General features: G+C 36.3%; 1 protein-coding gene across 2 annotated transcripts in view; it reads left to right on the forward strand.

Moving 5' to 3' along the window:
- Positions 1 to 13,337, forward strand: part of igsf21a (immunoglobin superfamily, member 21a) — a 176,957-nt gene that overhangs the window by 145,572 nt on the left and 18,048 nt on the right. For both annotated transcript variants that reach the window (XM_026275549.1, XM_026275550.1), the window contains exon 5: positions 6,937 to 7,052. In XM_026275549.1, the coding sequence (XP_026131334.1) occupies positions 6,937 to 7,052 (116 nt within the window). The remainder of the gene's footprint in view (positions 1 to 6,936; positions 7,053 to 13,337) is intronic.

Below are 13,337 nucleotides of genomic sequence, written 5' to 3' on the forward strand. Positions count from 1 at the left end.
ACCAATGCCTTGGACATTCAATTATTAAGTCCAGGTTTTATTCAGAGACAAGACCTCTTTGTCTCTGACAAGACAAAACAAAAATACCATCAAAACCATCAAAATGATTATTTGTGTCTTACCTGATGATGGATACAAAGCAGCAGGCTGGTTGTCTGCACGGTGTAGGATTTGATTGATATCATGAACTTCTGTACACTGCAGTGGAACCTTTTTATAATGTCAGTCAAGACATCTGAGAGGGCAGTGCTCATTTGCTCTTGTACAATATTTGTTTCTTCAGATGCAGAAAAAGACTAGACCTGTAGACTAGTTTAAAGTCAGAGCAGAATCTTGCGGTCTCTCAGAGCAAGTCTTTATGTCTAGGCTCAAACTGAATGAAAGTATCTGTTCTGCCTCATTTCAAAGTATGAACAGTTATGTCATTCAAGACTGTGAATAATACATTGCAGCTCAGATGATCTTATGCTAGTGTTTACTTCACAGGGAGGATACATCAAATGATCTCTTGAGAATGAAGCCTTTTTATTTGCCATACCGTAGAGCGTAGAAAAGACCTTGAATGCCTAATCCACAGTTACAAGTCCTGCATTCATAAGAAGAACACAGCTAGACATTTCCTTCTCTAGCACATAATCCTGCTGATATTCAACAGAGATACATTTTTCTTACATAAAATTCCATTATTTTAAATGGACCTAATAGTATTAAATCAGTAGCTTGGAAGTCACACAGCATATAATAGTAATGCTAAATGCAAATAATAAAATGCATCCATTTAATCTTACATATAGGGTAGAGAATTAAATAGGCTTATAATCTTTTGAAAGGGATATAGAAATCCTTCCTTTACTTTTCGTGTTGTACGGCCAATCAAACTGTAGAACTGTATTTAGGCGCAAATTCATCTGCCCATTGGTGGAAGCTATCATCCTTGAAAACCATAAAGGAAATAAGATGCAAGGTGAAAGAAAATATGACTCAGACAGCATTAAAAACCATTTGAAATGAGTGTATACTGTATCTGACCAATTCCACAAACTGTCATTTACTTTTAGATATAAAGCATCTTCCTCCATATTTCTGAATGAGTGTGATGTGTACCAGCTAAATCAAAACCAAAGTTAGCTAATATGATTGCTTGTTGATAAGTGCTCTTTAAAGCAGTCCATTGAATTAATCTGGAAGGTTTTTAATCAAATGCATCAGTGGTTTTGTGTGATTATCTGTTATTACCTTAATTTTACCCCTATTAAAACTGTTGATAAACAGCTTGATGAAGCCTAGTGTGAAACCATTCTTATGTTGTCTGAGTCAGATGTCTGAAGACCTCTACAAACACTGGTTGATTAGTCTCAGGGTGCACAACGGGACTCCCCAAAAAAGCAGGCATCTGAACAATCAATTAGGAAAGTTATGAGTAAACGACTTCGCTTGAAAAATAGACGGCTTTGACCAGTGTCCCCTGTGTTTTGACCGAGAACCCTCATAGATCTTAGTAACAGATGTCAGAGGAAGGCCAGAGGGGATGTAGACCCCTCCTTCTCGTGTCTCCAAGGGCCACTAAATGTTTTAATTACCAGGCCAGCAAGATGTGTCTACAGGGAGCTCTCTGCTAAATGTGAGCCCCTGTTCCTCAAGTATAGAAGAAAAAAATAATAATGCTGTTTTTTTTTTTTTTTTTAAAGAGAGCAAAGTAATGGTGCTTCAGGCTATTGTACTGCAAAAAGAATTTGGCTGCTCCCATTAGGATGAATGGTCTGACGGTGTGGCTTATGAGAGGAGGGAAATGGAGTCACACACTTTGTATGCTCTTTTATAAGGAGATATGGAATTCTTTAAACCACTTAAGAGGGGTCCAGTGTCAAGCATTTTATCGGGGTTTCCAAACAGTGTTTCTAGAAGGTTTTTCTTTTTTTCTTTTTTCTTTTTTTTTTAGCTTTATTTATTTATTATTTTCAAGAACACTGAAGGTTTTTTCATGGCTGGATTAAAAAAAAAAAAAAAACATCCATACAGTGTTTTTTTCTTTTCACTACTATACAGACTTTTGGTTCCAAAATATGTAATTTTTGCAAGATGACAGTAGCCATAGAGAAATGTTTTTTCTTCACCTGTCTATAGTGTAAGTAATTGAAGACACTTCGTCCATCTTTTTTTAAAGTCTATAGTTCAATCAAATAAAGTAAGCAATGATTTGATAGGATGGCAGTGTTCACTTTTTTTCTGGGAAATTGATTACAAATGCTATTTGTTTCTGAATAACAATCATTTTGTAATCATTTACTCACCTTCATGTTGTTCCAAATCTGTACACTTTCTTTTGTGTTAAGACGATGTCGTCAATGTTTTTATGCAATTCGGAGGATTGAACCTTTCAGTCTTTTGAAGGGACAAAAGTGCATTAAAAGTGGTCCATATGTCTCTTGCACTATATTTCAGTTCGTCTAAATCCACATGACAGATTTTGTGTGAAGAATATAGTTGAAATGTTTGATTCATGAATGAATTGTTGAATTGACTTAAATATTTTTAATGGATTCAGCTGAATTATTTGTTCATGAATTGGACTGATTTCACTTTTCGAGATCAACAGAATGAGTCAGTGATCTGGAACGTGCACTCAGCAAAACTCTGGCATTTCTGATTGGTTAGAGCATTCATGAGCTCAGTAGAACTGCGTGTGATTGGTTATAATGTGCAATGCTGTAGAAACATGTAATGATTTAGCCGCATTTTTGCACCCCAATTAAAATATGTCTTATGCCTTTAGTAAGCATTTAGCTAAACTGAACTAACCACTCCAGGCTATTTCCCATAAAGTTACTGAATGATAATTAAACATGTATTTGCAAATGACAAATAGTTTCCACTTTAGATTGGGTACAGCAAAAACATGAACAAATGATTAATAAATAATTTATTACAATGTGTAATTAGCGTGAATTCAGGTCATTTGGAACACTTTTTGCCATCGAGATGGCTGCTCATAAAGGTACTAATGATAATTAAACATTTGTAAACATTTATAAAAATGAATAGTTTCCACCAGATTGGGTCCTGCAAAAACAATAACAGATCATTAATAAATGTTTTGTAAAGATGTGTAACAAAGACCAAATATGTGACCTTGACAGACTGATTGTAAGTTAGTGAATATGTTAACATGAATATTTTGTGAATAGTGCTTAAAATAACTAACAATTGTTAATGTAAAAAAAAAAGAACAATAAGAAGAAATAGTACAAATAATTTGTAGATTTTTAAAAAGTGCATGCTCATACGAACTGAATGTTTAATGGCATTTGTAAGCATATCAGTTTACTCTGTTAATCTGTTAATCATTAGATAATGTTTGATTAGTACATTAGTAAACACAAACAAGCAAAGCATCTCATATTTCTAGGTGTGTGTGCGTGTGTGTGTGTGTGTGTGTGTATGAGAGAGAGAGAGAGAGAGAGAGAGAGAGAGAGAGATATTATCAATAATTAACACCATGATACATTCCTAATAAATTACAAAGGCAGTCTGGGGGTTAATCATGAGACTCATCTTATCTCCACAGTTTTGCGTTGGAGTTTCTAAGAGAAATCAAAGCTGGTGTTGTTGTCAGTAGGGAAATCTAAAAAGCCAAAACATTGGAATAATCCTTGATGGAATGTTTGAAAAGATTAAATGCTATGACTGTCATGCTTGGCACACAACAATACCTTGTTTAATCCTTTAACGGATTAGGAATGTTGCTTGTTGCGATGGAATTACAGCTTTTTCACACTCAATTTGATTACAATATCAAGGTTTTTGAGTTTTTTATGAAATTTTGTGTACTGGGGTGGGGGGTTGGACCCCTAAAAATACATTTGATTGACTGGTTGGTAGATACCTTTACCTAGAACATGTTGTGTCTCAACTGTTCCTCTAACATTATGAACTACCAAAACTTTATGAACTCTAATAGAGGGAATCTCTATTAATGGCAATATGTTACAGACTAAAATGAGATTAGACTGCACAGTAGGCTAAAACTAATCTGTAATCATTTTATAATCAACTTCACTATCTTTTTGGAGTCAAATCTCTGATAAATTGTGTGTTTGATTATCAGGTAGAAATTAGGGATGGCGTTAGGTAGAATTATCTAATTTAGAGAATACGGGCACTAGATTTTACAAACTGGCATTGGTTTGTATTGTTATGCTTGGCTCATTTCTTTAAGCAGTTGTGAGAACACATGTTTAATTAGCCTTGACTAGCCACTGCTATAAACAGAAACCATAGGGTCTCATCCATCAAGGCCACTGCGAGCATTTAACAAACAGAACATTTAACATTCTCTTTTATGGCTCTGGGACACTATCAATTCAGGGGCACCGCTCTTCGTCTCGGGTGTGCGTGCAGGTGCGTATTATAATCCCATCCGCAATATCAAGTGACAGCATATCATTCTCCAATTTAGGACAAGTCTCAGTTCCCCAGAAAGCTAATAGTGTTCACTAAGGTTAATTTCCTGCCATACATCTGCCATCAATAACCAATTAGATGCTGAGGAAACAAAAGCTCTTAAACCTTCACACATTCCTCCAACCATTTTGTTTTAATCCATTAATTTCAATTGCACATTTATTGGAGAATAGCACATGGATTTAGACTTAAAGTGACACTTGGAAAAAAGAACTTTATTACCATTGGCCTCCTGATACGCTGTCTTTTTCTTCCTCTGCCTGCTTAGTATGCAAGCGTTGTTGATCAAGTGATTCACAGCAGGTGTTCTGAAGGGCTCTTTTTTAAAGAATAATTCTCTCAAAAATGAAAACTCATGAAAACATGAAACCTTAAATCAAAATGTAATTTAACGAATATGTCTTGTACATTCAAAAAATAATGTGAAAAGTTCCCTAACAAATCACTGATTTTGTTCAGCCTAATAGATGTTTCAATAACCATATTTTAATGCGCATTTTGAAATATTGCATGAGAAAGTTTTTTACGTTAGCTTGAGGTGGTTTTTGACTTGTTAGAAAAAGGATTGATTCCAATAATGGGAGATGGAAATGCATTTTGCAAATAAATTCCTTCAAGTGCATCATAAAAGTTATGTGACTTTGAGTTATGGGACGGCAAATCTTGACAAACCGGCGGACTGATATCATTCCACAGCATCTGAAATGTTGTTGCGGGCCTTTGGAAATGCCCGAGTAAAGTCTGTCATCAGAGTTTTTCTGTATAATTGCCAACCAGAAAAGTCTTACACGACTGCATTCCCAAACAGCAGCATCCACCTCCAAAAGCAATGATCGCATCCATTGTGTTTCATCTGCTTGCTCTGAGGCATAAGTTATTTATTATAAATAGTTTCTCCTACTTTTCTTAGTGATCTATAATGCCAGTTTATCAGGAAGTTACTTTTTTGTTGACTTTGTTCGCAAATGTTCTATGCGATATTCCAATTTTGCGCATAAGTTAAATTCACAACTTTGGATGGAAACCCAGCTATTGACTCGCTGATCTGTTGCCAGTAGATTACAGCTCATTGGAAGGGACAACTAACGGTGAATAAAAATGAAACTGACAGTCTTTAATCTTCAAAACACTTGAGATTTGCTTTAGTGCAAGTCATGTAGAGCACTTTGATTTTAATTGTATAATACATTTATGGTGTTTTTGCATTCTTTTTGAAGCACAAAAGCTAATTGCATGGAAAAAGTGAACTTTCTTCCTTCTGTGTTCTACTGAAGAAAGTAAGTCATAAGTGTTTGGATTGACATAAGGATGAATAAATGCCATAATTTAAATTTTTGGGTGAACTAACTCTCGAATCCTCTGCTGATATCACATGCTTTTTGTCCTCCTTTCAACATGCAGAAAGCTTAAGACAGGTCTAAACTAAGCAGAAGCAACATCCAATTGTCTCAGCAGGGTGTGAAAGGGAATTTGCAGGAAGTGTTTTATGTGATAATGCAGCTGCCTGAATAGTCTGTGCCCACCTACGCTGGCGCGTTGACAGAGGATCATAAATCGCTCGGTGCTAGTAAAAAATGCAGATGTGATAAACTCCCCACACCCTTTTTCTTTCCTGAACAGCTGATAAAGTCAGCTTGTTCCAGCTGACAGGTAGACTTAAATAAAGGCCATTCAAATGGAGAACTGGGAAGGGCATTGTTTTCAAACCTTCCAGCGTCATATCCTTTCTACATTAAGCACCAGGAAGTCTGTCTTTTTCTGTTCAATAGATATCCAAAGGCGGTCAAAAGACATGCACTTCTGCTTTTCCAATGTCATGACACACTCATATGGCTCTGCAGTGGAGCTTGGCAGGAGTTGGTTGATATTATATACGCTTCCCACATCGTCTTAAACAACTTGGGTTTCGCACTCACAGCCTTTATGACCGATGCTTTTTATGTTTCAGATAGCTGCTGGAATGCTGAGCACTATAACCGCACCCCCAGGACCGCACATTTGCGGTTCTGCATCGTAGGTGGTTGTATCTTATTTCACTGCGAGGGGTCAGAGTCTTCTCAGACTAAGAAATCCAGTGCTGAAACTCCCTGTGGCCCTGCCACGATCCTCTCATCTTCCAGACTTCCGTTTCCTTCCTCTTTCGCCTTGAGTTCTCTGCATAATACTGCTTCTTTATTGGCCCATATGAGTAGTCGGGCTCTCATTGACAGAATAAAGCTACGCTGACATGATCCAAAACCCCCAGCCATGCACCACTACATCTCTACTTGAAAGTGCATTGGTTATACACTATATTTCAGATTTTTTTTTCCCAAAGACCAAAGAGTGTTAAAGCTAGTATGGAGATTTAGCATTCAAATGCTTAACAGGGAATAACTATGCATGTCAAAATGCAGCTCTGAAATGCTGCTCAGATTGATGAACGTGTTAAAAGTGTCCCAGAATGTCTTATAGATGTCCGTTTCTATTCTGCAGCTCCACCCAACAACATCTCAGTTGTGGCAGAAAACACACCAGCACCGTTCAGCCGCTACCAGGCCCAGAACCTTACTCTGGTCTGCATTGCAAAAGGAGGCAAACCAGCTCCATCGGTGAGTTCCACACAGTTAAATGCACAAACACATGCTGTTTATACTGTAAATAGGCATTGTTTCAAGTTATTACAGATGTCCCTAAGACTTTATTCATTTTTTTGGTCTCGGTCAATTTTTCTCCCCACTACTTTATGAAATAGCTCACAGCAGGGATCTAATACAGATGAGGGATCTCCAACCGTCGAGCGGGAGTTTCTTTCATGCGTGTTATAATGAGGGGAGTTCATGCACTGGGATTTGTTATTTTTATTGTTTTGCTAGTTTTCAGTTTTCAGCTTACTACTGCATCCATTACCCACGAACCAAAATGCATAACAATGTTTCTCCACTCATAATGTGCAAAATATGTCACATTTCTTGGAATGTTTCTTCAGTACTGTGTTGGCAAGAGTAATTGCTCTTTCATCTCACTTTGTCCTGGTAAATATCAAGTCATTGTTCTTTTACTTGTTCAATTGTCTGTTTTTGTTGCTGTTTTTGGACAGTTCCAGTCTTAATGACATTGTTTACATTTCACTTGACTTGTAAATGAGCAAATCCTCTATTACAGGACTTGATTTCATGATCACATTGACTTTTTCATCAAAACGGAACAAGATACAAAACAGAAGGCTTTTTTTTGTATGTATGTTTGTCTTTAAAATCGATTATTTGTTGTTCCCGCACATTTTATGGGCCAGTTGGAGTACTTTTTTAGTACTTTTTATTTGTTTATTCATTTTTATTCACCGTTTGTTGAGTGTTTGTGTCTAGGGTAGAGTGCAAAGGCCTTGTAACTGTTTGAAGTGAATCTTTTCATTGAAGTCAGTGGGGTTTCTGCGGCACACCCGCCTCAACCTCATGGACACCTTCTACACAAGCTCCGATTAAGTTCAGCAAGTGGTTTGTAAAAAATCCCTCCAGCCCATTAATCATGCTCTGTGGGCGCAGCGTAATGTATTCCGGATCTATCTTGCCCCCATCTCCAGCAATTAAGAGCCCAGTGTGATAGGCATGTGGTGTGAAAATGATTTCCACCACCCCACCTGATGAGTCACATTGCAGAGCAAAAGGCTGACCAGCTCTGGCCTCCATTAGCACACAATCCATGAGTGCAAGTCCCAAGGAGAGCTCACATCACTGCTCCGCCCCTCATTACCAGCCAATCCACTGCCATTCATTCACAGAGGACAGTCTCCGCTTCATCAGCGTAGGCCGCACGCTCCTCATCAAACTCCCAGGTAGACCCGCTAATGCAGACGAGCAACGGGAGCCCAGAAACAGTGGTTAAATTAGAACTGAAAAGATCTCAGGCAAAGGTTCCTGGATGTCTGGGAGACTGATGAGGCTCTTGCTATAATATTTTTCAAAGGAGTTTTAGATCTGGGCTGGTGGTTGAATGTGGCTTGATTTGTGTCATACTCAATAGTCTGTGTAGTAAACTTATTTAGAGATATACATGTTGATTTTTTCTTGCGCTGTTTGAGAGTATTTCAATAGCCTGTGTATAAATTTTTATTCGCTCATAAATAAATAAATATATATATATATATATATATATATATATATATATATATATATATATATATATATATATATATATATATATATATATATATATATATATATGTATAGAAATTTCAAATGTAAAACAAAATATATTAAACTATTATATTAAAAAGAATAAGAAGACTGATATTCTGCAAAAGTATGTCTAAAAGATTAACTTTGTCAGCAGACATTGCTTCGGTGTTACATGATCCTATTGAAATCATTCTAATATGTTGATTTGCAGCTCAAGAAACCTTTTAATTATTATTAGTAACATCATCATCATCATCAGTGCTGAAAACAGTTCTGCTTAATCTTTTTGTGCAAATCATCTTGTGTTTTTAAAAGGTTTATTCGATGAACAGAAAGCAAAATAAGCATTTATTTAAAATAGAAATATGTTTATCAATTCAAATGTCTTTACTGACACACTTTTGGTCAATTTATTACATCCGTGTGGAATTAAACTATTGATTTATTTAAAAGATAAAAAATAAAGACAGCTTAAAACATAATTCTGACCCCAAACTTTTGAACAGTAGTGTATGCATGAGTTTGCTTGTGTAAAATTGCATGAGAGAATTTTATTGTTTTAAACATTAATGTTCATAGTCAGTAGGGATATAAAAATAAGATTGTCATCTTTTTTTACGCTTATGTCCCCATCAAAACAAAAGAATTTTAAGGTTGTACCATACAGGATAGTATTTAATTAAGCGAATTAAGTGTATAGTTTTGTTTTTGTTTGTTTGTTTGTTTCTTTCTTTCTTTTTGTGGTAATGAATTATGTAGTTGAGAAATAGGGAAAAGGAGGAGTAGTTTTATGCATTTTAATAAGGCATTCAGAATGTCTCGATGGGACTAAAGCTACATGGGTAAAATGCTTTGCCAAATTATATTACATTTCATGTGGATTACTGCCTCTATTCTGTGTTCAAACCTTAGAAGTGCTTCAAAACAGTGTTTTGAAATTAATTGTATTCAGGAAATAGTTTGGTATCTCTGGACCTGAACCTGTCCCATGATGCCAAAGTCACCTTGTAATACTGTAAACAAACAAACACACACTAGAACACTTGGGACATCATTTTGTTATTTACTAGTGGAGTCTCCAGACATTTAGACCTAGATTCTATTTTCAGTCCAATACCAAACAATATTCTGATCTGGATAAAGTTGGGGAGTGATGAAAATAACCTGGAATTTTTAAATAAATAAATAAACCAGGAAACCAAATATAAAATGTAATCTTAATGCTTTTAAGAGAATGAGAAAGCTTACATTAGTCACTAAGCAAGTTTTAAATCCATACCTAAACTAATATTTATATTATATCGCAGGACGTTTATTCACTTATTTGCCTCTTGCTTCACTAAGCCTACAAATAAAATAATGTTATTCTCAGCAGATACTGCTGTGCTCCAGGGCAGCAGCATTGGACTGAATTTCTCTTCTGCAACTTCAAATGCCTTTCTTCCTTACTGTCTTATGATTCATCTCATTTGGGCTTTTCTGGTGTCACTGCCTTATGGCTTTCTTCTATATCATCTGAAAAATTCCTATTTTCTTTTTTGTGCATTTCACTCTCCTTTTTTTTTTTTTTTTTTACAATCTTTAGTAAGTCAAATCAATGCCATGGCTTTGCAGTTTAACACCCTCTTGAAATCAATTTAACAGCCTCCGTGCATAGCTTGGGGTTCGAAACATTGTATCATTCCCACAGTTCGCTGTGACTCGTGCAGAGCCAGATCGGACGCGCTGAGCACTTGTCATATCACAAATATTCAGTGTTTTCAACCATATAATGCTTATTTTAGGTTTAAGACATTTAAATACACATAAGTTCTAGCAAAACCATACATTTACAGTTTGTAAAATACACGCCTATGTCTACGGAAACGGCAATAATGATCCTTACAAATACAATCTGATTTCATGTTTTTATTGATATACAGATTATGTAGGTAACTATAAAGTTTACTCTGCTCTTCTCTCAGTTTACCAGAGTCCTATTTCATTGTGTTTTGGGAAGAGAGGATGAATTTATGTGTTGTAAATCCCACAGCTCGGATTCAGAGTGATCTAACTTGGCGGTGCCCATCACCTAGTATAGATCAACTAACACGGTCGATATAAAATTGTTTAAGCGACCAATTATATTTACTTGCACATATTTCAGAATCGGAATATCAGATTTTATAAAATAGTGAGTATGTTTGCAATTATTTTGAATAAAACATGAAAAACGTGCGAAAGGGTTAATTAAAAGTTTTTGAAAATGGGTGAATAAAGGCCTTCGAATGTATGGCCCTTTGAATATTGTGAAAATTGTGAAAGTGAATGCATGCATTTTTGTAAGAAACATATCCGTATTTAAAAAGTAATAAACACTTTTCTCTCACTTCTGTTATCTGTCATACACAGAAACCATTTCAGCGGATGATGCGTGATGATGCATGTATGCGCAGCGAGCGGGCCTCTGAGATATGAGAGTCTCGCGAGTTCATATATAGTAGCAAACAAAGCAAAGTTTCCTTACTATAGCGAAGGAAAACCAGTCACCTCTTGGTTTTTTATAGAAATCCTCTGACATTGTTCTTAGCAAATCCTCGGTTTGTACTTCTAATTCATGACTGGCCTTTTTTTTTCTCTCTCTCTCTATCCGCATTCGTCACTAATCACGCAACGCTGACATACTACGATATCAGCCAGAACAGCTTCCGAGTATGAGTAAGGACATCATCTCTTCAACACTCTAGTGATCAAATATGACAATTTTTAGGAAGTATAAAAAGAACATCCCCTGTTGTCAATCTAAATGAGCTTTCCACTCAAAATAGTGCACTTGGCAATAAGCTGTATGTTGGTGCTTTCATTAGTGTCCATTCACGGGCAAACCCTTCTGCTGGCTGCGTGAAGCATAGTGCTCTGGCGAGCATGCAGAATTACATCCCTGTTTGATTCAAATCCGCAGAGATGCGGGCACACACATGCTTTTTTGTGCACATCCATTGTGCAAAGCATGTTGGAACACCGATGATTCAAGACCTGATACTGAGGGGTGGGGGGGGGTTCTTTCCTTTGAAATGTTGCACGTCTAAAAACTGCCAAAAGCACTTCAAGGGCACTGAACTACATGATATTTTGGCTTATTTCAGCACTTACTGTATTATTGTACAATATATCTTGCTTGGATAGACTCTACATTGGCTGCTGTGTAATTACCCCCCTTACTAAGGCGTGAGACACGAGTGTTTGCGTTCATGCAGAACTATTTCGGGTTGCGTGGGGGTTAGGCATGTGACTAAAAAGGACTTCAGAAACTCTGCTTTTCCCCAGACAACAACCAATCAAAGATAGCCATCAACAGCGAGTCAAACATGTCTAATATCTAATTTGTATCGACGGAAATGAGCATTGTGACTATGGCTGTAGATACAAGGCAATTATTGAAGCCACATTAGAGAGAAATGAATAAGGACAATTGATTATCCCCTGTGAAAAGAAACAATGGCCTTTTCCTGCTCATTGTGTGATAAGTCATTAACAGTAATAAGAAATGCTCTGCTAAAATGATTAATGGCGCTTACCGTAATGTACGGTAATTATTATAACATACCAATTGGACATTGTGGGACATCTTTAACCAATTTTAAACAAAACTTAAGCGCATGTTGACTCACATTTCTTTGGAAAAATGTTGGTAAGAGCATACATGTTTGAGACTGTTAAAGTAAAAACTCAAGTATGCCAGCCGTAAAACACAAAAACTGAATTATGTTCAAACAGGGCAAAATTCAAGGAGCTATATTACAGTATGAATAATTGAAGAGGCCGTGTTTGCAAAGAACAAGGCTGGGAATGAGTTGAGCATGTTGTGTGACCGTTACCTTGGTGATTAGCATGGCTATGAAAAGGAGTTCTGTGCACTATTTGCAGAGGCAGACTATCTCTCTCTCAGATCTAACCCAGATTGTGGCAGAGGATCTATAGCTCCACATACTGGCGACATAAAGGTACTGAGACTCAATCATAACATTCATTAACCCAAGATAGAATTAATAGAAATTAATAGTTTGTATGATAAACCAAAGCTCACAGTTTTGTTCGTTTGTACACTTCTAAGCTTTGCAACATTTGGCTATAAGTGACATTTATTAACTTAAACATTTATGTAGCAGACATTTATTTAACATCCGTAATATTTTACTGTGTCTGTGTGTGTGTGTATCTGTATTGCATATTTTTGCAAGTTACTTTTGCAAATTTACCTTATAAAGTGGGGGGAAAAAATATTGATTTAATAACATGCCACCTTTCAAATGGTTTGGTTTCAGTTCATTAGCATATTATAATGATTTCTGAAGGACCATGTGACACGAAAGACTAAAATGTCTTCTGAATGCCTTCTGAAAATTCAGCTTTGTCGTCACAGAAGAGATTACATTTTAAAATATATTAAAATAGAAAACAGTTGCAAGGTAATAGCATTTAACACTAGTACTGTTTTCAACGTTTCCATTTTTTCTCTCTCTCCTTTTATTAGAGTGAACATATTACTGCTGCTCTGATTGGGCAAGCAAAAGCCTTGGAGAGAAAAAAAAAAAAAATTAGTGGATAACAACTATCGTAGTTTACTATTTCACTGAATGTTTATCCAAAGCAACTTACTGTACATCTCGTACAGTACCAGTCCCCCTGGGGGGTTTATGCAACCTCAATATAGTGTGTTTACATAAAAAATTGGGACCG

The sequence above is a fragment of the Carassius auratus genome, chromosome 11 (assembly GCF_003368295.1).
Source record: "Carassius auratus strain Wakin chromosome 11, ASM336829v1, whole genome shotgun sequence".
Taxonomy (NCBI): Eukaryota; Metazoa; Chordata; class Actinopteri; order Cypriniformes; family Cyprinidae; genus Carassius; species Carassius auratus.